This window comes from Sitophilus oryzae, unplaced genomic scaffold (genome assembly GCF_002938485.1).
Source record: "Sitophilus oryzae breed Bouriz unplaced genomic scaffold, Soryzae_2.0 scaffold_649_pilon_pilon, whole genome shotgun sequence".
Classification (NCBI taxonomy): Eukaryota; Metazoa; Arthropoda; class Insecta; order Coleoptera; family Curculionidae; genus Sitophilus; species Sitophilus oryzae.
Genome location: NW_022147250.1, coordinates 1675575 through 1702996, shown reverse-complemented (window position 1 = coordinate 1702996; position 27422 = coordinate 1675575). Strand labels below are relative to the sequence as shown.

Here is a 27422-nt window from a genome sequence, read left to right as displayed (position 1 = left end):
TATTTTATATATGGTAATCGTACTAGTTGGAATGACCATAGATCAAGAAATAAGTTATGACATTTTTCAATGATTTGTCACGTCATACGAAATGAACCATGTTATATGAATGTCAACGTCATCTATTCTTATGTATTTTTGGGAAGGTGTAAATGGTTTTTTTCAGATGAATTAACATTTAATTCGAAAAATGGTAGGTAATTATAGTGGCTGTATTTTTTGATCCAATTTTCTCTACAAACAGCGCTAGAATTTGATACTATTTACACTTTATTTTAGGTGCTAATCGCTGCAGCCGTCTGCACAAAAGCAGGCAAAAGTGAGTAAAATTTGTTCTTTTTCATAAATTTTGCAATTTGTAAGGCACATACATACAGCATTATTAATAATGTAGATTATATTTATATAAACATTTAGAATTACCCGTATATTGTTTACGATTATGTTTTATATGGTTGTGTTGCAATGGGTAGATTAGGATTTTATCCAATAGGATTTTAAATCTATCACTTGACTGAATTCTATAGTAATTAATTTAATTGTTGGGATTAATAAAATTATTATATGTAATCATTTGAAACATAATTTTTAGCAATAGTGTCTCGACAATTTGTGGAAATGACTAAGGCACGTATAGAAGGATTACTGGCAGCTTTTCCCAAATTAATACCCACTGGAACACAGCATACATTTGTAGAAACTGATTCAGTTCGTTATGTATATCAACCTATTGAGAGACTCTACATGTTACTAATTACTACAAGAGCTAGTAACATATTGGAAGATTTAGAGACTCTTCGACTTTTTGCCAGAATTGTATGCTAAATTACTAAGGTATTTAATTGCTCTAATAAAGACATACAATTTTAGATTCCAGAATACTGTAAATCTCTAGAAGAAAATGAAATTATAGATAATGCATTTAATTTAATTTTTGCTTTTGATGAAATAGTTGCACTAGGATATAGAGAAAGTGTTAATTTATCACAAATAAGAACCTTTGTTGAAATGGATTCTCACGAAGAGAGGGTGTATCAAGCTGTAAGACAGGTATGATATTTTATTTTTCACAAATTACATCAAACATACATATGTACATAAAAATTTTAATATGTTAGTTAAGTATATTGTAAATTGTTATTTTTCATGAAAATTTGTATACATCGAGATATACATTCTATTTTGTACTCAGATTATGATTCTGAATGTTTATGGGCGGTCTGTTACCATATTTAAAAAAAAAATTAAATATTTAGTTTTTTGTAAACTTAGTGACAAAAAAGGAGTTTTTTGCTGGCAGCCATATCTTTTATTTATTTAGTTTAAGATTTCTGTTACAGTTACATGTTAGACTATACTTAAGCCACATAAGTAAAAACTTCTGTGTGAATTACCAGCAAGTTGGTCCCAATTTTATGTCCCTCCATGGAAACAGTCAAAATATTGACAAGTATTGAAATATCCAGTGGTGGTGCTATTATATGTATTGTATTTTATACCTTTAACTTGGTTTAAACATAATAATAAGTACACCCTCTCTAACCAATACTATTTTATTTAGGAAATCACTAAACAAAATGTAAATACACTTAATGTAAAGTTGACTGGAAAATATAGAAATTCCTGATATATTTTCTTAAAACATCTCACATTATTCTATTATCCTTGTTGTTTAGGAAAATATAACTAAGTATTAATTAGGCATTCCAACGACCTGTCAAAATCGATCCAATATGGCCGCTGGGGGCACACATGGCTGTATTTACATTTGGCCTTGTGGTAGTCAAACCAGAGCTAAGTTATATTTAATACATTTTATAGTGTTTTTCAGTTCATATTGTGCCTCAGTAGTTAGTTGTTAACACGTTTATAGTGAATTTTGATAGCCAGGATATAAATTCTGCGAGAAACATAATATTTGAAGACGTTTTGTTAGATGCCGATTACGTGTCGGAAGTCGAGCAAATAAAAGACAATTTATATTTTTATTGTGTCCCTACGACCACAAATCACCGCTTCTTAACAGAACAAAATTAATTGTCCAAGAATCGTCGTTCTCTTTGGATGGCAGCTATAAAAGGAGATGATTTAATATGTGGTTTATAATAAAAATCAGAGGGTGTGTAGCAAACACTTTCTAACAGGTCTGTAATCAAAAATTCTTTATTGATATTTCTGTTTTAATAATGGTGGAATATTACAAGTTTATAATTGTTATTTCTAGGAAAACTTGTTAGTTTAAGAAGATGAAAATCATCCAGATTGAGTTGGTTCCGCCACAAGACATGGGTCATAATTGTACAAATCTGAGAAAAGGATGATATTGAGAGAAAACTAAGGGCTGACTAAAGAAGAAAAGTACAATATGAAGTGAGATTACTGACAACTGTTCAGATTTTAAAATATACTAATTTTGATATTTATTATAGGCCATTCTTAACACGTCTGAAGCAGAACCTCATTGGGTGATTGAAACAGATGTAACAGAATTAACACAGTTTTAGTGTACAAACATACATCACGATGGATGACTTATGCAACAAATTTGAGTAGCTTAGTTTTGCAACATCTAAAATTAGTAATTTTGCCTTATTGCAGATTACATACCGTTTACACAAACGACAGCTCTAAGCAAGTTTAAAAGATTTGGCTTATCGTTTTAAAGTGTCTTTTATTACAAAAGGTATAAAACCTTATAAATAGAATGTACAATCCATCTACGATGCTCTAAAAAAATATAACATATTGTTTTAAAATGGCATTTAGGAATCGCAATGTATTATTGATTGTTACTCAAATATTTATTTATTTATAACATTATATTGTAATTCTTATTTTCACGAGTGTAAATTGCAAAATTAGCTTATTGTTTATATATCGTAATAAACGAATATGTAGTATATACTGTTATACTCCTTAACAAAAATATACAATTGTCAAATAAACAATAAGAAAGATACTTTTTATTTATTTCTATTACTTTTTACACATACTGATGGCCCAATAGGTATGTACCTATACCTATTATTAAAAAAATATAAACTGAATACAAAACTAAAACCTCAATTCATAGAATTATGACAGAACAGCTGATAGGCTTCATTGACCTTGCCCCTGGCCGCCATTTTAAAGTCACGTGGTTTGGAATGCCTAATAAAGTTATATTCACTCTAGTTTTAACCACTTTTTGGATATAGTGTTTTTAGCCAAAGTTTTAGTAAATAAGAAATAGAATGGCAACACCGCAGGAGTGCTTCAAATAAAAATAGTGTACAGTATTTTATGCTGAACACTAATTCATCCGAATAAAAATCCGAATGTATAGAAAAATTGGGGTGCAATTTAAAAAACTTAATACTTTATCATCACTTTTTTGTGGGCACCCTGTATACAAGAAAATATTTTTAGAATATGCACCATTATAAATCATGCAACATCTGCATAAAACTTTTTTTATATCTTTGTCAACAACAACGATATTGGACTTCCTCGCACGTAATGTAATAGCTGGTGACATCCAAAAAATTTCAGGTTTGAAATCTACAGCTGCAAAATAAAAGAATATACAAATTTTTGTAAAAAAATTACAATTTTCAATATTTGTAGAGAATTACTTTGAGTATTAATAATTGAATGTAATAATGTTATATAGACTCAAGAGAGGGAAGCAAAACTAAAAATGAGGGAAAAAGCTAAAGAGTTGCAAAGACAGAAAATTGAAGCTGTTAAGAGAGGTATCAAACCATCATATGGAAGTAGTGGCGGATTTGGAGCTAATACAAATACCTATTCATCACCTGCTCCAAATGATTTACTTGTAAATGATGTTAAACCACCAGTATATACACCTACACAGTAAGTATAAGAACGCTTACTATTCAAAAATGAATATTGAAATGTATAATACATGTTAATATAAACTACAGATTAAGAGTCAACAATAAGAAATTAAAATGAAAATACCTAAAAGAACTAAATTAACAAATAATGCATACATACATTAATCATAAAATTTCCCTAAATCATATATAATAAAATTCTTTTAACTCATAAAAATATTTAATAATGTACACATTTTAATTTTAATTGGAAATCTGTCGAAAATTTTTAATACAAGATTATCTGGAGAATTATATGTTAATTGTTTAAATTTCTAATTCATAATTTATAATATTTAAACTTTCATTTGTCATTTATTCACATTTATTCACTTTATTTTAGAAAACCTCGTGGCATGAAGTTAGGAGGAAAAGGTCGAGATGTGGAATCATTTGTAGATCAATTAAAATCGGAAGGAGAGAAAGTAGTTACACCTATTTCTAACAGCGTTTCCCAGACAGGTTCTAAAACTCCACAGATTAAATCCGACATTAACGAGTAAGTATTACTCATTATGTAAAGGTATACCTAAATGATCTGTTGAGAGATCTACAGAAACATTCTAATGTTAAATAATAAAATAGTTTCAATTGAAAATATAAAAATTGCTGTTGATTTAAAATAGAGGCTTGCCAATTCTTAAAACTTGGTTGTAATATTTAATAGATGTTATCAATCAAGTTAAACAGTTTTTCATGCTGAGACGCTGTCTTCAGTTTTATCAGGTGTCAGTGTGTAAACTTGTATGATATTGATGTTAGATGGGTGACCATGCAGTTGTAAGACAGCACATTTTTCAAAGTACGGTACGAAATTATTTACACATTATAGCAGTCCCATGTCGATGATTTAGGTCTTCTTTACCACCATTGGTGGCCGGTCGTAGCTCCAGCGGTAGTGTGTCGATCTGCGGAGCAGAAGGTACGGGGTTCGATCCCCAGCCAGTACGATCGCTTTATTTATTTAAATAAAAATATTTATTTATCTAAATAGAGCGACCAACGAGCCGCCACCTCAAGGAAGGCAATGGCAAACCACCATAGATAAAAGACTTATACTATTAAATAGATAGGCAACTTATAATACATTTCAATTTTATTATACAAGAGCGCCTCTGGTAGTCGGAGGAAGAAATACTAACGGAAGAGAGGGGTGCGGGGAGGGGGGGTTGTTTTAGTTAATTTAAAATAAATTTAGATATACATGTAAGAACACTTTGTGTGCTTTTAATTAGGTCGAACATATTATAAACGATAAATCAACTTAATTAAAAGCATACAAAGTGTTCTTATATGTCGGATATTAATTAAAAAATATATTAAAAAGACTAGAAATAGTATATATATTAAGTTGTTACAGTTATAATTTAATCTTTGGCGGTTTTCAGCAAATAGCAGGCAGTTTTACATCATTTTCCTCCCTTTGTTAATCCCTTTGAAGTGAATTGGAAACGGCTATATAATTTTGGTGTAGGCAAGATTCCCAGTTTGTTTCCGTTTGAGACCTGAAATAATAAAAACAAATTAAATTAGATGTAATAATCTGCTAATCATGCTAATATAACACAACGCGCGTACTTAATTCCTTACATGCACCGTAAAAAAAATTAAATAACTGCTTAGCAAGTAGCATTTATTAGCAGTACTAATTTAAAAAATCTATAACTGTAAGTAGATATGTTTAATTTACTTACCATTGTATCCTTCGGAAACCAAGTGTACAACAATTAAACTCCATGATAAAAATAATAAAGAGTCTATACAAAACACAAATTGTCCCACCATTTTTAAAAAACATTGTCTAAAACAGAATACTGGCAAAAACTCTGAAGGAATTTAATTTTACAATAATTCGACAAATCAAACCGTAAAATTATAACAAAAGCGTCTCTGAGTGACAGTTAAAAATCAAATTTTATTATTGTCAGATATTGACATTTGCATTGTTAATATTGACAGTTTTGATATTTTGCGCCTCTGCATCTTGGAGGAAAAACTATTTTTAATGAACCGTCATTTCCATTTAAGTATCCCAGCCATGGCAAACCACCTTGAGTATATTTGCCTTGTACAGCCTCTCAAATAGTGCCGTTCGGATTCGGCGATAAACTGTAGGTCCCGTGGTATCCTTGGGTCCCGTGTACTTGTGAAACACTGATGACACACATCACAAGTATGTACAGGGTGTCCCACTAAGAATAGCCCTCGGCTGTATCTTAGAAAGTATTAGGCGTAGGGCCTATGGAAAAAAATATTTATAACTAAAGGGGCTAGGAGAAATTGCTGGAAATTATTTTCAAGTTTGTAAAACGGCCGCTAGAGGGCGAAACTGCTATGGAAAATAAGAAAATAGAATTTTTACAGAATTTTGTCTAGATAATGGGTACTATAAATAACAGCTTCATAATATTCAGTAAATTTTGGACTTTTTTTTATTAGAACCATTTTATCGTTTGCGCACGTATTTTTATACGGTATAATATGTAAGAAACGGCGGTGATGCAAGTTTCTAACGCTCTATTGGTTTATTAAAGTTTAAGGTGTCGTCTTACTATTGCTGCTGTTTGAAGAACAACAGCCTTCTGGAGTTGTATATAGAGTAACGGTGGAAGATCTTACTTTTTTAAACTATGGTGGAGAGCTTTTGGTATTACGCCCGTTGATGAAATTATAATGGGTACAATATTCACTTCGTTTTGCTTCTATAAGCTTTTAACTTGTTCAGCTAGTGCCTAATATTTATTTAACTTCTCACTCCATGTAGACTGCAGATTATGGGTGTTAGGAATCCCGACATCTATAAGGTAAGTTAATGCCCTCTCTTTTATGGTGAATGTTAGGTCTGGTTTGTTATGCGGAGTTGTTTTGTCAGTAAGTATACTTCTTTTCCAGTAGAGTTTAAAGTGGGCATTTTCTAACATATTTTCAGGTTCATATCTGTAATAAGGTGTAATATCTTCTTTTAAATGACAAAGGGTTGCTAACTTTTGATGAATGATTTTCGCTACTTGGTCGTGTCTTTGGAGGTAGGAGGTTGGAGCTAGTACTCGACATCCAGCTGTCACGTGCTGGATAGTTTCACCAGGTTCATGACATCTCCGGTATTGATCTTCTACATTCGGTTCTTTTAGGATGAATTTTCTGTAGTTCCTCGTAGCTATGACCTCGTCCTGGATTGATAACATAAAGCCTTCAGTTTCGAGGAATAAATCCGCTGTTCCGTTAGTATTATTATTATTTTCCCCTATCTGCTAAAATAAAGTGGTGGGGGAAGGTTAGGTCTAATAAAAATTTGACGTTTATACTATTACGTCAAAAGCAACTTTTTTCCAAAGCTTACCATGACTTCACTGAATCATCGATTCATGTTCACTGTTATTAATATCTTAATTATTAGATATTAATACATCTGGTATTATGGTATTCTGGTATTTCGTCGATTTTAAGATAAACCAACTGTTTCTATCTTACTTTTTTGTTAGAATGGGCATAATCAAGAGGGCTCCTCATACCGTGTTGTAAAAAATAAGGTAATTAAGTTGTAATGGGCTTATTTTTTGGTATTTATTATAATTTTGCTAATATCTTCGGTTTGAAAGAAGATATCAAGATACTTTTACTACTCTTTACTATTAGCTAAAATTACATATACTATCGTATTTAACTTTTTTGAAAAATCGCGCTATGTTTGTTAAATTGTAAGAAAGCGCCCCCTAGCGTCTAGATTCAAAACCTTATTATTATTATTTTTATGGTATGATATAGAGTAAGAAACGCTCTTTTAAAGGAGCCCTCGTTTGTTGGATTCTGATCATCTAGTCCGGAGTTATTAACATTTAAATAAAGATAGATCTAACCTTCCCCCACCACTTTATTTTAGCACATAGAGGAAATTGGTTTAACAAAAAAAATCCAAAATTTACTGAAAATTATGAAGCTATAATTTATAGTACCCATTATCTAGGCAATTTTCCATAAAAATTCTATTTTCTTATTTTCCATAGCAGTTGCGCCCCCTAGTGGCCGTTTTACAAACTTGTAAATAATTTCCAGCAATTTCTCATAGCCCCTTTAGTTATAAATATTTTTTTCCGTAAGTCCTTCGGCTAATACTTTCCGAGATACAGCCGAGAGTTATTCTTAGTGGGACACCTTGTACATGCAAGAGGTAGCCGACGCTCTATATAGAGTATGGCACTGTAAGAAGAAGAAGACCACCAGTTAAAGGTTCCTTACCACTATTTCAATCAGTGTAATATATTACTGCACAATCTATTTTAGTTATTCCATTTCCAGACAATCTGATTTCATTCATGCTTAAGACATCGATCTGAAGTCTGTTCATTTTCAATACTGCATTTTTCAGTTTACCAGCCTGATATAATTTTTGAACATTCCATGTTGTTAATTTAATGATTTTTTCTTATTATGGATTGGTCGCATAGTTTCCGCGCCAGGCTTTTGTCTAACCTAGCGTGGCCGCTCGCCAGAGTTGGGTAGGTAGAAAATTTGATATATTTACCGTATTTTCTACACGTAGAAAATAGTTTTCTACACCAACTAATTTTCTACATTTTTTACAGGTCCAGACTTAGAAAATTAGTTTTGTATATTGAAAGCCGTTTATTCAGTTAATATTTATTTCCCAAATACTTTAATCACAACAGTTAGTACTTATTCTTATTTATTTAGTACTTTAATCATAACAGTTGCATATTCTCATAGCCACTTTATTAGGTATCTGATAGTATTTTTTTGTTAGAAGTACAAACTCGCCGAGGGGACCCGAGGCGCCACAAAAAATTCGAGGTCTAGCGAGACACCCCGACACAGCGCAAAAACACAGTTTAATCAGGCGCTCAACTTTCGGAAAAATTTGGGCAACATTTTTTCTTAAATCCCATTTATAACCAACCTGAAAGTCGAGAAAATAAAATAAAAACAGGGAAATCCACAAAATCAAATTGCATATATTAGTTTCAAACAGAAAAGGGATAAATCCACCTGTGATTAGTTTTGTTTAAATTGTATTTCTGGTATTTTATAGACGCGTACTCATCTACGCTTTATTTTTTTGATCCTTGGCTGTTACGTCACAGATTATCATGAAAACCAATACGAAAAAAATCATGAAAACCAATACGACGTTGAAAATGATGACGTAACTTGGATCGAAACACAAACTGTATTTTGACTTTATGTTGCCGAGGTCAGGTTTACTAAAAAAATTAATAAAAGAATCAATAGATTAAATAAAAAAACAACATAATGCTGCATAAACGTAAAATATTTGCTATTTTACCTAATAATATTAAAACAAACTATTTTACATTATAAAAAATAAATCTTTATGTTTAACTGAGGATAAAAGAGATTAATCAATAATTTTTTAATTAGAGTAATAATTCTTATGTTAATGATGAGAAAAAAGCGAAAATAGTGTCTAGAAAGTCTGTAACAAAATACCTTTAACGTACATTATATTTTTTTGTTTAAAAGACGCAATAACGACGGTTTATACCAATAACGACACGTTTTTTGCTAATATCTCAAAATGTATTTATTTCGTTTTGTTTGATGGCTTCTCAATTATTAAAATAAACGTAGATACTTATGGAAACTAATGGGTGTTTATATTAGGTTGGCAGTCATACATATGCCTTTGAAGACTTTCCATCAAACTGAATGAAAATCTCGTGCATAACTTTTAATAGACGTGTTTTTCTTTCTTAAACGGCCCGGAAAGTGACTATTAAAGATATTTTTACAGTTCTCTTACAGATTTTTCGGTGTTTTGACTAAAATCGTTTATCCACTGTATTAAATAATGTAAATACCTAAAATAGGCATCAAATCAAAGGCAGTTGAGAAGACGAATTAAGGAATGCCGAGATCTCCCGAGAGCACCGTGTTCATTTTCGCGGGATCTCCTACTTACTTCACCATAGAGAAATATAAAATCTATTGTGTCTCTCTTTTATTTAGTTTCTCTATTGCTTTCGCCTCCTTTGACTCGTGCTGGAGACCGCCTCTAGACCGAGCGCTCCCAAGGCGAGGAAAGACGAGAGCCCCAAATACACACTCGCCTTGTCTCGCTTCGGATCCCCTCGGCGAGCGTGTACTTGGTACAAAAATTAAAATAATAATAAATTAAATACGGACCTGCATTTTTTATTGTCACAGAATAGATTGCGCCCGCACACATATTACAGTTTTAACGCTTATAGAAAAGCTTATTAAAAAAAATACCAAGGAAGAAAATTCAAAATTGAAAAAAATGGCTTTAAATATACAAAATTGATTTTGTACCTGTTCTCAGATTTTATACATATTTTACTTAATATTCTACATTTTCTACTCGTCGTTACCCAAACCTGCCGGTCGCACATTTCTCACTTTCAGGCCCAGAAATCTGTGAGCGCCGATTGCTACTCGAATCTAGTGGCATACGGGATACACCTTTTCTTGCTTCAATATTTTTCTTGTATAATATTTTTCTTTCTTCAATATTTTTCTTTTCGAACGCAGAATATGTTTCGGTACCCAAGTAGTTTTTTATAATATATGTTTTTGTATAGTAATAAATATAACAAATATTTATCTTATTAGAATATAATAGCATCATTATAGCTTAATTATTGCCTTCTCATAACAAAACTCACATACAAATACAAGAATCTGCCGTATTAAAGAAAAATGCATTTCATGTTTAAATGTGGTATTAAAAAAAATTAATGTTATTTTCCAACTGAATGAAAAAAACTTTTTCGATTTATTTTTGAAATATACTTTCTGTAATGTAATGAAATATACTTTGCCTCTCAAGTGTGAATCCGACAGTTATATTATATAAAAGTGTTTTATTACAAATATGTACTAACAAATAAGATGTTAACTTTTTCAATCCGTCAGATACGGAGTTGGTCATTAACACTGCAGTATTACAGGCGGATACTGGGCGGTCGTATTAAAAAGTCACGGCTTCTCGAAGGCTCCGAGGACAAGAACGTTAACAAACCTTCTGTACCAATTAAAGAAACAATTATTGTCTGATATATTTACATTTTTTAATACAGTATCATGCTGTATATGCTCACTGACACAACAACCAAAACTGTTATTCCGGTTTATCCGGTCTTCCGGTCCGACCGATCTTCCGGTATACCGGTTCAGTATCGGTCCGACCGATCTTCCGGTATACCGGTTCAGTATCGGTCCCACCGATCTAATTGTTGGAACTGATATACCGGTTGTAGGACTGGTACTTCGTAGTATCGGATACCAGTCCTGAAATCTTAGGACCGAACATCCCTATCTCTATGTCATTGACTAGTATTACAGTATCATAGATAAAGGAAATAAATTTAGATTGGAACGCCCGTCAAAATTTTGGGTCGCGAAATTGTTTTGGGTCGCGACCGTTGTACGCGATCTGGCGCTGTTATAGCGGTTCATAATAACAACCGCAAACAAAAACAGATATAATTTTTACTTGTCCATATCTTATGTCAAGAATCTTCAAAAATTATAAAATATTTCAAAATCTAAACCGCTCTCATATTGCTATCTTGAGAGTTTAATTTAAGTTTTATTTACTCAAACCCGTGATAATTGTGAAAAAGTGGCATTAAAAACTCAAAAAGCTGTGCTGTAAACTGTGAACTGCAAACTCGTGGCAACTGCCATCGTGGATCGTAGTATAACGCAGGTTTACAATGTTTCATAGGTATTTCATACATGTCCTTATATAAAATAAAGTTTCTTGTATGCAATACACTGTATTTTATTTATAAAATTAAAAGAAAATATATAATAATAAATTTGAAGAAATAATATTTGGCGATATAATTCCGGAAAAAGCCGAACCGCTCCGAAATTTTCAAAAGCTTTGGGTCGCGACCGTTGCAACAATAGCGCCAAATAGTGTTTACATTCTCCTTATGGGCACTTTCCAATCTAAACTTGTTTCATTTATCTATGTACAGTATTTATTAGTTCATCCGCCTGTAGGATAGATTTCTTGATTCCAAGGCAAGGAAGCCCCCTTTCCTCTTACCAGCTGCTCCACCCGAAGCTGTTGGCTAATATTAGCTTAGTCCGGCAGTCATTCGGTCGACAGAGCTTCGTTAATTACCTAGCAGGGTGGTAGGTTAGGTTAGGTACAGTTGAGATTGTCAGAAGGACTGGCATATCTCTATTTTTCCATCATCCCTTACACCTCTAAAGATTAAATAAATGTTAATATCTAAGCTGATATTGGTAGTGGAAAGAATCTCTGAAAAATTAACATAAATAAATTGATACTTGAATCTTGATTTTTTGAAACTCCTACAATTTCTAAATTGAAATGTTAAATAAATTATACCACCTATTCTTTATTTAAATGGAAAATTATCCGTCTGTTTTTGCAAGCAATGTTATTCGCCGTAAGCATTTAAAAACAGAACACATCAACTTGTATCGATAAAAACATTAACTTTCACATAGTACTACTACGTACTTGGACATAGAACTACTACGTATTTTTGGAGTAAAAATATGTTTATTGGACACAATTTACCTCTATACAAAAGTGTTTCGTTTGTCCGTTAGAGGGCATCAAACTTATAAACACATTTTTAAAGAACCGTTATTCCGATTTGAATAGGATTTTGGGTGAATATGTTTTAGTAAGTGTTTTAACAATTGACTTTCACAAAAATTAGGAAAAAATACGGGATGGGTGAAAACTACTCCCACCCCTACATAAATTTTAATGTAAAAATTTTCCAACTCCGCACCGACGACGCGACGACAGATTTTCTTTTCGCAAAATGGGCCCTCTGGTATTTACAACATTTTTTGTCTCTTGTAAAAAACGCCACATAAATTTTAATGTAGGGGTGGGGGTAGTTTTCACCCTTCCCTAATTTTTCTTGATTTTTGTGAAAGTCAAATAAATGTTAAAAGTACTTAGCAAAACATAGACACCCAAAATTTCATTCAAATCGGAATAACGGTTCTTTAAATATCTGAAAAAATGTGTTTGATGCCCTCTAACGGACAAACGATGTACTTTTGTATAGAGGTAAATTGTGTCCAATGAACTTATTTTGATTCTAAAAATACGTAGTAATTCTATGTCAACTGAATATTGGGAATTGGGACACCCTATAAAAATATATTTTTGTTTTTAATAATACAAGTGTAAAATATTATGAATATTACTATAATATAGTTTACATTTTTGCAGTGTACATTTAAGATTAGAGGAAAAACTTGTTGTTCGTATGGGTAGAGATGGTGGTGTACAACAATTTGAAGTATTGGGTTTGGTGACGTTACATATTGGTGATGAAAAACTAGGCAGAATCCGAGTACAGTTAGAAAATAAGGATACTAGAGGAGTGCAATTACAAACCCATCCACAAGTTGACAAGGAGTTATTTAAAATGCGTTCGCAGGTAATATTCTGTTAAGTAATTAGATTTGTTTCAGAGTTTTAGAGTTTCATTAGGCGCAACATCGTGGATTAAAAGCGAACTTCTGATTAGTAACTGTTGCTCCAAACTTTCCTATTTGCGCTTTCCTAGATTTTGGAAAGCGTTTGTAGTTTTACGATTTACGTTTTTTTAAGTTTGGGGTATATTTTTTCCTATATTGCAATTTTAATATTAGACCCAATGATTAAAACTAAATATTCTTGTGTAACCATAGACGAATAGCTAATTTAATCTACCATCAATATACCACCGTAGTAGTAACATAGGCAGAACCGGACGAATTAGCGTATACCCGTCCGCCGGATAAAAAACAGACGAAAAAATGCCATAAAATAAAAATAGGTAGATATGTGATAAGAATGTTTCAGAATTTGTATTTATTCGTGTTTTAATAGCCAAAACGAATATATAGATTCTCGCGACAGTTCTCGTGTAAAATTCAAATTGTAAAATGGTACTTCCAAAATAGGTCTTTACCGTTTTAGTCAAACCGTTTAATTAGTGGACATAGAACTATTTTGTGGCCCGCTAGATCACCAGATCTTTCTCCCAATGATTTATTTTTGGTTATGTAAAATCCAAAGTGTATGGTCATAATAGGGCTAATAATCTGGATGAGATTCAAGTAAAAATACGAGAGGCTTTCCAAACTATTAGCCCTAATATGTTAGCCAATGTCAGACGGGGATTTTACGACCGCCTAGGCTTCTGTCTAGCACAAAAAGGTGGTGTTTTTGAACACTTGTTATAGCTTTTTTTTATTCGAGTAATATTTTAGTTTTTTAAATGTTACCTTAAGTGAAGGTAAACACTTAAAATGAAAATAATAAATACTGGGCACTCCTCGCGTCGTATTCCTAGTCTGTCACGACCGACCCGTCCAAGCACAACTGCAACTGCGTACTGCCTGACCAGCCGACTAGTGGATAGCCTGGCAGTGGATAGCCTGCCACACACATAGCGTTTTGGAGAAGGTTTTAGCATGGCCCATGCAAAGAATGCGAGCCAAGTCTGTGGCGAGCCCAGAACGCTGTTGCCCATTAACGAAAATATTAAATGGCAGTACTTTGATGAGGGTCTTTGACGTACATACCAAGAGTGTGTGTTTATGGAGATAAATATTGACATACCTGGTCAAAATTAGTGCGAGCCTGGATTTCTAACGTGTTTGATATTTTTGGTGTGGCTCAAAGGTGGGGAAAATGAATAACAAAAAAAATTATAGCAATGGCTGTAACGTATATTGGAATCATAGACAGAGAAATAAATAAACGGAAATGGAAAAAAAACTGGTTAAAGAAAAGAAATAAAAAACAAACAAAATTCTTATCAGGGTTTTCTATAACTTGCTTACACAACTCAATTAATTCACGGTGACCTTTGTCTTTCAGATTTTTATTGGTATAATCCTGGCTTTTTATTATCCAGAGCGCTGGATGTTTTCTATATTATTTCTATAAACTGGGTTAAAATCTCCTTACTCCAAAATCTTGTGTCTGCCATAATTGCTATTTTTTTTAGCAAAAGAACAAATAATAACGCTCCACACACGTGAAATAATTTAACAAGAGTAGACCTGTTATCTTGGACGTCGCGCAAGGCGGGCGTATTTAGAGCGTGGGTATTTTTCCCCCTTAACATACGAGTTAGACCTGCGCGCACGATATGTAAGGAGCCAAGAGCGTTCAAAAGTACCTGTGTGTGTGGCCGGCTAATCTCGAGTACGAACGCAAATCGGGTAAACGCAAATTCGTCCGGCAACATGCTATGTTACTAGTAGCCTGGTCTTCTCTGTATAGCAAAGAGTGTAGAAACCATTGACCGACGAGTGTAGATTCAGAATACTGTGATTCAAGTTTTGACGTATTGTCTTTCCTGTTATACACTTTGCATAAAATCAGTTGTAAAATAAACATGAAATCATATAAAAATAAACACAGAAAAGTGAAACATACTCTTAAAAAAAATTCAACAGAAGTCAAACATGACTGACCAAACAAAAAATGGTGTTCAGAATAGTTATAGTAGTTATGTCGTCGCTACCCTTTTTAACGTTTGAAAATTAAAATGTTTTTTTATTCCATCAATTTTTTTTCATTGTTTCGTGGTCTATCTCTAAAAACTTGTATGTATTTTCAGATCGGGTTGAAACAATCCAGCAAACCTTTTCCTTTGCGTTCAGACGTAGGCGTACTAAAGTGGCGATTACAAGGTACTGAGGAATCATATGTGCCTTTACTAATTAATTGTTGGCCTTCAGAATCCGGTGATGGCGGATGTGATGTAAATATCGAATATGAACTTGCCCACCTTAATTTGGAATTAACTGATGTTAATATTAATATTCCGTTACCGTAAGTTGTATGCAACTTTATATTTAACTACGTTATATTTAATAACTATTACTTAGTCACTGTTTATATCTTTAGTATTGGTTCTACTCCCGTTGTGGGCGAATGCGATGGTACTTATATCCATGAACAGAGACGTACTCAACTTATCTGGAACTTGCCATTAATAGACGCCAACAATAAAACTGGATCTTTAGAATTTACAGTTGCAAAATCTATCCCAGATGACTTTTTCCCTTTAACAGTTTCATTTACATCAAGAACTTCATATGCCAGTATTAAGGTAATGGATACACTATTTAAATGCAGTATCATAATGTTATTCTTGTCTGTTATATATTTTTGGTACAATGATTGATTTGATTTCTAAATAGTATGATTTAAAAAAAAATATAAGGAAGCGGTAAAATAAAGGAATAGCTATTGCCACGTATCTGTATCTCCATCTTTTTCAGATATGTGTGTATATATTTAGTCCACCAATACAATGTTTCCAATTCTATCTAAAAAAAATATATTTTGAAGATTTTGTACCTTATAATTTAAGGAAATATTAAAAAAGAAATACTAATATGGTTAGCTTGCTACTTTTTACATGTTTAATATACTGTATTTTTATTTAGTAACAGAATAAAAATGAAACAGTAGATACAAACTGCATAATTTTTAATCAGTTCTTACACCATGTACAAAGTACGGCGTCAAAGACAGCTCGGTAATGACAATCGATGATAATTTTGGCGAGGTCAATCTCTATAGGTTATTTACTAAAAATTGACATAAACCTTGTTAAAAATTAACATTAATTATAGGAAGATTAAAATGGAATAGAACGTTTCCAGACGCACAAATCTATTTCCAAAAAAAAAAAATCTCGAATTTTAAACTACACCATTTAAAAAGCAGAAGATTTTTACACAATTTAAAAATAAATTACAACCTTTTTAAGCGAATAAGTTTGCGTTAGTTTACCAGGCTTTACCATACGTATTTAAATTTCAATCCATAAGTTTTTTTACAGTCCATAAGATTCATATTTTAATTAAAACTTCATTAACTTTTTATTTTTTTTAAAGAAACAAACAGCAAAATTGTAAATTGATTATATGTAAAAAATGTATTTTAAAGTAAACTGGGATTATAAATTTATATTGTATTTATTGTTACGAGAAAAAATAAATTATATATATATATATATATATATATATATATATATATATATATATATATATATATATATATATATATATATATATATATATATATATATATATATATATATATATATATATATAAATTATATATTACAATTATTATTACATGACGTGATAAACTCTATAATTCTTAGTTTCATTAAACGTTATAGCAAAGCAAAAATCTCCATTCAAATAAAAATATTAATAAGATCTTATGAAATTATATAAATGCTACCTAAAGTATCTAGAGCAAGAACTTGTTACAGTATGATCAATTTAGTGGCACATATTACAGAATGTTTCTTACAATCCATTACTAGTTACGTTTAGGAGTCTAAAAATACTCAAATTAAATAACAGATTGAATTACATATATGGCATTTTAGCAAAAACCATAAATTCCTGCATAGTCCATAGTCGAAATTGGCAAATGTTGATGACTTCTGTAGTACCGTCGTTTGGGGTGTATACTACGTGTGGGGTGTGATTGATCACGTTTTATTTAATGCATTGAATAAGCGTATACCTACATAGAAACTGATTAATCTAACCCCTGTCTATTTTAAAGTCATGGTTTAAATTTTATAGATTCTTTTGCATTTGGGGTGAGATTGTTTGGTGCGGGTGAGAATGATCAATGAAAAATAATTATTGCTGCGATGTAAAAAAATACAAGATTAGACTTTCAAACTAAATATTTATTTTCTGAATCAAAAACAAGACAGAAATACCAACAGTTCTTTCTTGTTTTACCACAATTAACACGCAGGGTGAGATTGTTCACGGGGTGAGATTGATCATTCGACGATCAATCTCGCCCGTACTAAAGCGATTAATCTGACCCCTTCGAACAAATTAAAGTATAACCTGATAATTCACTATCGAAAATAACTAAATTTCGGAATATGACTTGCAGAAACATTAACAAATAGCGCCATGTAATCAGTGTGTCAAAGTTCTAGAAGTTGTAAATGAAAGCAAAAACAGTTAAACAATTTGAATGTATTTTTTAGACAAAAAACAGCGATTTAACGACGTGACCTGTACACATTCTCTTCGGTCACGTTTCCAATAAACACACTTGGCGGTTTAACATTAAACGAAACGACGATTCGCGCTCTACATTTGAATAAATAAAAATGCAACCTAGTGATCAGTCTCACCCCCGGAGATCAATTTCGCCCCAAACGACGGTACCTATTTTATTTTCCTTAAATCATCTGTGTAAAAGATTTGTTATTCGATATAGTTTTGCCAATTTAATATAGTGTCTTGGAGGGCATAAATAAGGGAAGTTATTCTGTAAGTAAAGAAGTAATAACAGACAGAATTGTGTATATAATCTCATTTTACTTAGATCGAATTTAAAATCATACTTTCAAGTATGGTAAAAAAAACACCATCCATCTGCTAACGAGTTACTTCACTGGTATAGAACATACATTTCTGTTTGCTGCTAGATATTAGTAAATCTGGAGGGCCCAGTCTACAAATTAATCATAAAACGATATTCAGTACATTTTAACAGAACACTAATGCAAAAATCTTAACTATCATAGACGGGTTAATGTTAGGTTGGGGTCTTTCTCCACTTTCTTCTCTTCTTTGTCTTTATTCTTAAAGGTGTTTACTGCATTGAATTTCATTTTAATGAATTAGAGTAAAATTAATTATCTTTAAAAAGTAAATGACGTCTACGGCTTAACCTCGCCAAAATTATCATCGATTGTCATTCCCCACCTGTCCTAGACACCTTTTTTTTTCGATAATTTGGTATAATAAGCATTATGTTTCAGATCATTGATGTTTTATCAGTTGATGATGATTCTCCAGTTAAATATTCCGTTGAATCAGCTCTATACCCAGATAAATATGAAATAGTTTAGATATAAATAAGTAAATATTAACTTAGATGAATGATACAATATACTTTAAGTGTGTATAAATAATTACTAACCTTTTATGCGTTAATATGTATTTGTTAATTTTTGTAAGCATATAAGAAATATTTCTCTGTATTTTATTTTTATCTATAAATAAACTATATTTGAAGGGTTTAACAATACATTCTTTTATTATTGAAGGGTTTAACATTACATTTTATTTATTGTACATTTGGTCGCTACATTAAATTCAGCAGAAAAAATAAATAAAGCTGTAAATAAAAATAAGGTTTTTCCTCTCGGAAAAGGTAACTAGCTAAACAACGAGTGAAGCCTCTACGGATATAGTTAGGACAGAGAAGAACAATGTTCTTCTCTGGTTAGGAGCTCTATATTCGCCCCATTTAAACTGTGTTTCGAAAATCCACAGTTTTCGAGATATTTAATTTGACAGATTTCGATTCTCGATTTCCTGGACTTTTCTCACCTGATACGGTTAGAAAACGTTAATGTGAGAATTCTAAAGGCAATTTGACCCCCTTTTTAGGTTATGTTGTATTTTACAAAAATTGCCGAAAATGAAAAAATTGGTTTTTATTTCTTCTCTTACGCTATATGTACTTTTTGACAAACTGTATATACTAAAAATTTTAACTAATCAATTAACGCCCAAAAATCTTTCAAATCGGAATAAGTGAAAAAAGCTCGATATTTGCCGGGAAAATATTTAAAAGTTTTTTTTTAGAATATCTACCAAACCCTTCAATTCTAAAAAAAACATTTATGCACCGTCGCGTCGGATAGACGACTGATGGCGCCCTCCTATTGCATATTTTTCGTTTTTTGATTTTCATAAGGACTCGTAGAAAACAGAGCTGCAAGCTCATAGAAAACTTAAGTCTTTTTTTGACCTAAATCATTTTAATGACTTAAATCATTTGATTTTAAGTCATATTTCGAAAGCTAACTTAAGACTTAAAGTTTAAGTCATTTTCAAAATGACTTGTGTTTTTAATGACTTAAATCTTTTACAAAAGACTTAAATCTTTTAGAAAAGATTTATATATATATATACTAGTGTGTACCCGCGACTTCGTTCGCGTCGGATTAATCATTTGTAATGGTGATGATCAAGCAAAGCAAGAATTTCCATTAACATACAAACTAAGATAAAATTTTCTTACATTTATGTCAGCATGAGAAAAAACAATATGGCGATATTATTATATAACTTGGTATAATATTTGAGGGATAGTTTCATCTCGTTGGAATTTGACTTTCGAAAAATCAAAAAATAAGCTTTTTACGTCAAGCAGTTTAAGCAGAATCGTGATTAATCAATTACCCAACTTTTTGGAACACCCTGTATGATTTTTTAAAAAATTTCAAAATATGTAAAAAAACAAAATCAATTATGCGTGTCCAAGTGTTTTCCCGAAAGGCTCGCCGTATTTAAAAACAAATATTGTAATATTTGTGGGTCGTTTTCACCCGCTTGGAATTTGAAATTCGAAAACCCCTCTTTATCGAACCTCTACACCCCACAGTCAATCCGTTTGCCAAAATCAGCTTTAAACGTCAAGCAGTTTAAGTAGAATCGTGATTACTCAATGGTTATATTTTATGAAACACCCTGTATAAATTTTAAAAAAACCTTAAAATATGTAAAACAACAAAATAAAATATACATGTTTAAGAGTTTTTCCGAAAAACTCACCGGTTTTTAAATAAAAATATTCTAATATTTGAGGGGTGGTTTCACCCCTTAGAATTCGAGTTTCGAAAATCCCTTCTTATCGAACCTCTACACCCTAAAGTCAATCCGTTTTCCAAAATCAGCTTTTTTACGTCAAGCGCTTTAAGCAGGATCGTGATTAATCAATGACCAATTAATCAATTTTTCGAAACACCCTGTATACATTTTTAAAAAATCTTAAAATATGTAAAAAAAGAAAATAAAATATACGTGTTCAAGCGTTTTTTCGGAAACTTGACCGTTTTTTAAATAAAAATATTCTAATATTTGAGGGGCGGTTTCACCCCCTTAGAATTCGAGTTTCGAAAAATCCCTTCTTATAGAACCTCTACACCCTAAAGTCAATCCGTTTTCCAAAAATCAGCTTTTTACGTCAAGCGCTTTAAGCAGGATCGTGATTAATCAATGACCAATTAATCAATTTTTCGAAACACCCTGTATACATTTTTAAAAATCTTAAAATATGTAAAAAAGAAAATAAAATATACGTGTTCAAGCGTCTTTTCGGAAACTTGACCGTTTTTTAAATAAAAATATTCTAATATTTGAGGGGCGGTTTCGCCCCCTTAGAATTCGAGTTTCGAAAAATCCCTTCTTATAGAACCTCTACACCCTAAAGTCAATCCGTTTTCCAAAAATCAGCTTTTTACGTCAAGCGCTTTAAGCAGGATCGTGATTAATCAATGACCAATTAATCAATTTTTCGAAACACCCTGTATACATTTTTAAAAAATCTTAAAATATGTAAAAAAAGAAAATAAAATATACGTGTTCAAGCGTTTTTCGGAAACTTGACCGTTTTTTAAATAAAAATATTCTAATATTTGAGGGGCGGTTTCACCCCTTAGAATTCGAGTTTCGAAAATCCCTTCTTATAGAACCTCTACACCCTAAAGTCAATCCGTTTTCCAAAAATCAGCTTTTTACGTCAAGCGCTTTAAGCAGGATCGTGATTAATCAATGACCAATTAATCAATTTTTTCGAAACACCCTGTATACATTTTTAAAAAATCTTAAAATATGTAAAAAGAAAATAAAATATACGTGTTCAAGCGTTTTTTCGAAACTTGACCGTTTTTTAAATAAAATATTCTAATATTTGAGGGGCGGTTTCACCCCTTAGAATTCGAGTTTCGAAAAATCCCTTCTTATAGAACCTCTACACCTAAAGTCAATCCGTTTTCCAAAATCAGCTTTTTACGTCAAGCGCTTTAAGCAGGATCGTGATTAATCAATGACCAATTAATCAATTTTTCGAAACACCCTGTATACATTTTAAAAAATCTGAAAATATGTAAAAAAAGAAAATAAAATATACGTGTTCAAGCGTTTTTTTCGGAAACTTGACCGTTTTTAAATAAAATATTCTAATTGAGGGCGGTTTCACCCCCTTAGAATTCGAGTTTCGAAAAATCCCTTCTTATAGAACCTCTACACCCTAAAGTCAATCCGTTTTCCAAAAATCAGCTTTTTACGTCAAGCGCTTTAAGCAGGATCGTGATTAATCAATGACCAATTAATCAATTTTTCGAAACACCCTGTATACATTTTTAAAAAATCTTAAAATATGTAAAAAAAGAAAATAAAATATACGTGTTCAAGCGTTTTTTCGGAAACTTGACCGTTTTTAAATAAAAATATTCTAATATTTGAGGGGCGGTTTCACCCCCCTTAGAATTCGAGTTTCGAAAAAATCCCTTCTTATAGAACCTCTACACCCTAAAGTCAATCCGTTTTTCAAAATCAGCTTTTTACGTCAAGCGCTTTAAGCAGGATCGTGATTAATCAATGACCAATTAATCAATTTTCTCGAAACACCCTGTATACATTTTTAAAAATTCTTAAAATATAAAAAAGAAAATAAAATATACGTGTTCAAGCGTTTTTCGGAAACTTGACCGTTTTTAAATAAAAATATTCTAATATTTGAGGGGCGGTTTCACCCCCTTAGAATTCGAGTTTCGAAAAATCCCTTCTTATAGAACCTCTACACCCTAAAGTCAATCCGTTTTCCAAAAATCAGCTTTTACGTCAAGCGCTTTAAGCAGGATCGTGATTAATCAATGACCAATTAATCAATTTTTCGAAAACACCCTGTATACATTTTTTAAAAATCTTAAAATATGTAAAAAAGAAAATAAAATATACGTGTTCAAGCGTTTTTCGGAAACTTGACCGTTTTTTAAATAAAAATATTCTAATATTTGAGGGGCGGTTTCACCCCCTTAGAATTCGAGTTTCGAAAAATCCCTTCTTATAGAACCTCTACACCCTAAAGTCAATCCGTTTTCCAAAAATCAGCTTTTTACGTCAAGCGCTTTAAGCAGGATCGTGATTAATCAATGACCAATTAATCAATTTTTCGAAACACCCTGTATACATTTTTAAAAAATCTTAAAATATGTAAAAAAAAGAAAATAAAATATACGTGTTCAAGCGTTTTTTTCGGAAACTTGACCGTTTTTAAATAAAAATATTCTAATATTTGAGGGGCGGTTTCACCCCTTTAGAATTTGAGTTTCGAAAAATCCTTCTTATCGAATCTCTACACCCTAAAGTCAATCCGTTTTCCAAAAATCAGCTTTTTACGTCAAGCGCTTTAAGCAGGATCGTGATTAATCAATGACCAGATTTTCGAAACACCCTGTATACATTTTTAAAAAATCTGAAAATATGTAAAAAAGAAAATAAAATATACGTGTTTCAGCGTTTTTTCGGAAACTTGACCGTTTTTAAATAAAAAATATTGTAATATTCCACCCCCCTTTTACCCCCCCTTAGGGGATGAATTTTTAAAAATCCTTTCTTATCTTACGTAAAACATCATAAAAGGAACCCCTGTGCAAAATTTCAGCTTTCTAGGGTCAAGGGTTTGGGCATGGGCGTTGATGAGTCAGTATCAGTCAGGACAGTCAGATTTACATATCAGATATATATATATTTTATTTAGATATATTTATATATATATATATATATATATATATATATATATATATATATATATATGTTCCCGTCATCCCTCGTGGGACATAGGGCTTCTAAGAGATGTTTCCATCTGATCCTATTCTGAGCTGTCTGTTTGATCTCTCCCCATGTTTTCCCGACCTCTTGGGCTTCAGAGGTTACTGTTCTTCTCCAGGTATTCCTTGGTCTTCCCCTGGCACGTCTTCCCTGTGGATTCCATTCAAGTGCCTGTCTAGCGATATCTCAGTGGGGTCTGCGCAAAATGTGCCCAATCCAGCCCCACTTTCTTTTCTTAATTTCGATATCTATTCGATTTTGTGATGTTCTTCTCCACAGTTCTTCGTTGTTAATTTGATTGGGCCAGAAAATTCTCAATATTCTTCGAAGACACTTGTTGTAACAAACACCTGTAGGCGATCCATGAGACCACGCGTAACCTTCCATGTTTCGCATCCATAAAGCAAAATAGATTTGACATTGCTATTGAAGAGCTGGACTTTAGTTTTTTTGCTATATATAGAGGAGTTCCACACAGGTGTAAGCATGCCAAAAGCTCTTTGTGCCTTCAAAATCCTTTCCTCTATATCTTTCTCTGTGCCCCCATCGCTGTGAACCATACTTCCCAGGTACTGAAATTCATCAACTCTTTCGATGGCTCGGTTGGAGAGGTATAGATCTTGGTTGTTGGGAGTATTTGACCTCATTTCTTTGGTTTTCGCCACGTTGATTTGAAGACCGACATTATTAGCTTCCTCTTGGAGTCTAAGAAGTTTTTGAGACATATCCGAATGTGAATGGGAAAAGATGCATAGATCGTCTGCGTAATCCAGGTCTTCTAGCCTGCTTAAGAGTCCCCATTGTATCCCTAGTGGTTCTTTAAATGCTCTATTTAGTGCTACATCCAGAACGATGTTAAAGAGTAGCGGCGAAAGTATACAGCCCTGTTTTACACCTACTGCAATAGAAATTTTCTCCCCCGCTTGACTTTTATGTAATACACAGCTTGTAGCATCATGATAAAGCATTTTAATCATGCGGATTGTTTTTTCGGGTATTCCTTTTTCTCTCAAAGCTTTCCAGATGGCTATGTGTTTTATAGTATCGAATGCTCTTTGAAAATCCACAAACGCCATGTATAATGGCGATCTGAACTCTTGAGATTGCTCTATTATTATTCTGAGAGTATTAATTTGGTCGATACATGATCTTTCAGGCCTAAAGCCTGCTTGTTCTTTTCTCAAAGTCGGTTCAAGGGCATCTGATATTCTTTTTTGGATGACTATAGCAATTATCTTGTTAATGGTGTTAAGTAAGGTAATGCCTCGCCAGTTTTTACACTGGGATAAGTCGCCCTTCTTGGGGAGTTTTGCAATAAGTCCTTCTTTCCACGTTGACGGGATATGTTCTGTTTCCCAACTGCTTTTTATTATTGTCTCTAGTAGCTGTACAATGTTTTCTGGGTGTATCTTAAATAGTTCAGCGGGTATATTATCAGGACCTGCCGCTTTGCCAGTTTTAAGCTGTGATAATGTTTGCTTAATTTCTTGAATCGATGGAGCACGTGTTGCGATTCTAGATTTGCAGTTCTCTGTTGGAGACGTTGGTACCTCATCAATATCATTTGTTATCTGTTGAGGCTCACTAAAAAATTCTGTCCATCTGTGCAGCTGATCCTCTTTTGAGGTCAGTATATTTCCTTGTTTATCTTTCACTATGGGACATTCCCTATTAATGTTTTTATTGGCAAGCGTTTTAGTAGTGCGATAAAGTGTCCTGGAATCATTTATTTCAGCTGCCATTTGAGCTTTTTCTGCAAGTTCTTCTGTCCACAAGCGTTTATCTTTTCTTGCTGATCTCTTCACTTCCTTATTCTTTGTGCGATATTGCTCCTCTAGTGTTCTTATTTGTGTGCTGTGGCCTGCTTGTAGAATTTTCTGTTTAATTTCTTTTCTTTCTTTAATCTTTTCCCATGTGGCATCTGAGATCCATGGCTTTTTAATATGTCTCTGATATCCGAGGTTTTCTTCGGCAATCTTTTGAAGGCTTTCTTTCACTTCTTCCCATTTCTCTTCTATATTTACAGTTGAATTATCGATGTTTATTTCTTCTATCTGGTGCTTTATTTGGTTTTGAATGTTAGGAGAAGCCAGTCGACGAAGATCGAATTTACGTCTTAGCGGTTGTGTTTTCCGAATCTTTGCAATTTTTAATTTTATTTGAGCAATCAGTAGGTAATGATCACTGTTAATGTCTGCTCCTCTATACGCTCTTACATCAAAAAGTGAGTTTCTCCACTTCCGGCTAATTAAAAAGTGATCAATTTGGTTTGTTGTGTGCCCATCTGGCGATTTCCATGTAGCTTTATGGACTACGTTATGAGGAAAAAGTGTGCCTCCGATAGTTAGTTGGTAATTAGAGCACATTCCCAGCAGTCTTTCGCCGTTATTGTTTCGATTGCCTAATCCGTGTTTTCCCATTATATCTTCAGAATTGCGGTTATCACTTCCAACTTTGGCGTTAAAGTCTCCCATCACGATCATCATATCTGATTTTTTTATCGCATTAAGGGTAGTGTTCAATGTTTCATAAAATATGTCTTTGTCTTCATCGGTGGAGGGTTCAGTTGGAGCATAGCACTGCACAATTGTAAGATTTCTGACTTTGGTTTTGAATCTTGCTATCAGGATTCTGTCATTTATTGGTTTCCATTCTATAAGGCTTTTGGTGAGGTTTTTAGTTATAAGAAGAGCCACTCCGTTTGCATGTTTTTCATTAGGTGGTTTACCAGAGTATAATAGTAATTCTCCTGAGGCTGACTGATGTTCTCCAAAGCCGTTCCAACGCGACTCGCATATTCCCAAAATATCTAGACGATAGTTGTTCATTTCATGAATGATTTGTGCCAAACGAGTCGCTTTAGAAAAGATTTAAGTCAGTAAAAAAGATAAATCTTTTTTTAATGACTTACGTCATTTTACAAAAAACTTAAATCTTTTAAAAGATTTAAGTCTTTTATGAGATTTAAGTCTTTACAAAAATGACTTGACTTGAAAGAAAATGACTTAAGTCATGCAAAGACTTAAAAAACTTAAGTCATTTGAACTTTATATTGAAATTGACTTAAGACTTAAATAATTTTGATATTACAATTGACTTAAGACTTAAGTCTTATTAAACTGACTTGTTGCAGCTCTGGTAGAAAATGATTTAAAGTTGAAATTTTGCCAATATCGAAAAACGCAAATACCTCGGAAACGGTATATGGTATCATTATATAGGTACGGAAACGGTATTCTTTAGTGACCATTGAGGCCTCTACGGATAGAGCTAGGTTAGGTTAGGTTAGATTTACGGGGATCTCGATTCCCGTAAATCTAAACAGGTCTTCAGCCGTGTTCCGGATTGTACGTAACTGTGTAATGTTGTTGTTTAGCAGGGCTTCTCTCAGTTCAATCAGGGTCTTCCATAGATTGAGATAACTCGGCTTACTCGGTGACTATTCCTTGGTGACCTGCAGTGGGACTCTGTAAGCTATACGATTGATGAGTCACTCGACAGGAAATATGTTTACAGAATCGCACCGCAGGTAGAAGATGTGTCTTGCTTGACCATGCGCATTGTCAGTTACCCTCAAGACGTTTCCAACCTCTGTATTCTGTCGGCGTAGTTCTTCGACACGCCCAAACTTTTCATTGAAAGTCGCGGCTATTCCTCTAGAGTCCAGAGGAATAGCCTGGACATTCGCAAATCTCGGGCCACAAAGTGAGCGGTCACACCATACATACATACATACTGCCATTACTCGCTGACGAGTATTCTACACGCATCAAAAGATGGTCACGCAAGGCGTTTTCTTTCATGAGCTTTTCTGTGACTGAAAAGCCCGATACGTGATGTTATTTGCCTACCGCA

General features: G+C 32.8%; 1 protein-coding gene and 1 long non-coding RNA gene across 2 annotated transcripts; both read left to right on the top strand.

Annotated features, from left to right (window-relative positions):
• Nucleotides 1–45: 45 nt before the first annotated feature.
• On the top strand, nt 46–18972 carry LOC115887845 (coatomer subunit delta). Its single transcript, XM_030907361.1, has 10 exons — nt 46–193; nt 280–319; nt 593–816; nt 871–1050; nt 3653–3855; nt 4222–4377; nt 13111–13321; nt 15500–15714; nt 15790–15994; nt 18704–18972. The coding sequence occupies exons 1-10, from the start codon at nt 191–193 to the stop codon at nt 18791–18793; spliced, it is 1527 nt and encodes a 508-aa protein (XP_030763221.1). The 5' UTR covers nt 46–190; the 3' UTR covers nt 18794–18972.
• On the top strand, nt 2249–2957 carry LOC115887846. Its single transcript, XR_004051164.1, has 2 exons — nt 2249–2370; nt 2430–2957. It is a non-coding gene; the product is annotated as an uncharacterized LOC115887846 (long non-coding RNA).
• Nucleotides 18973–27422: the final 8450 nt, after the last annotated feature.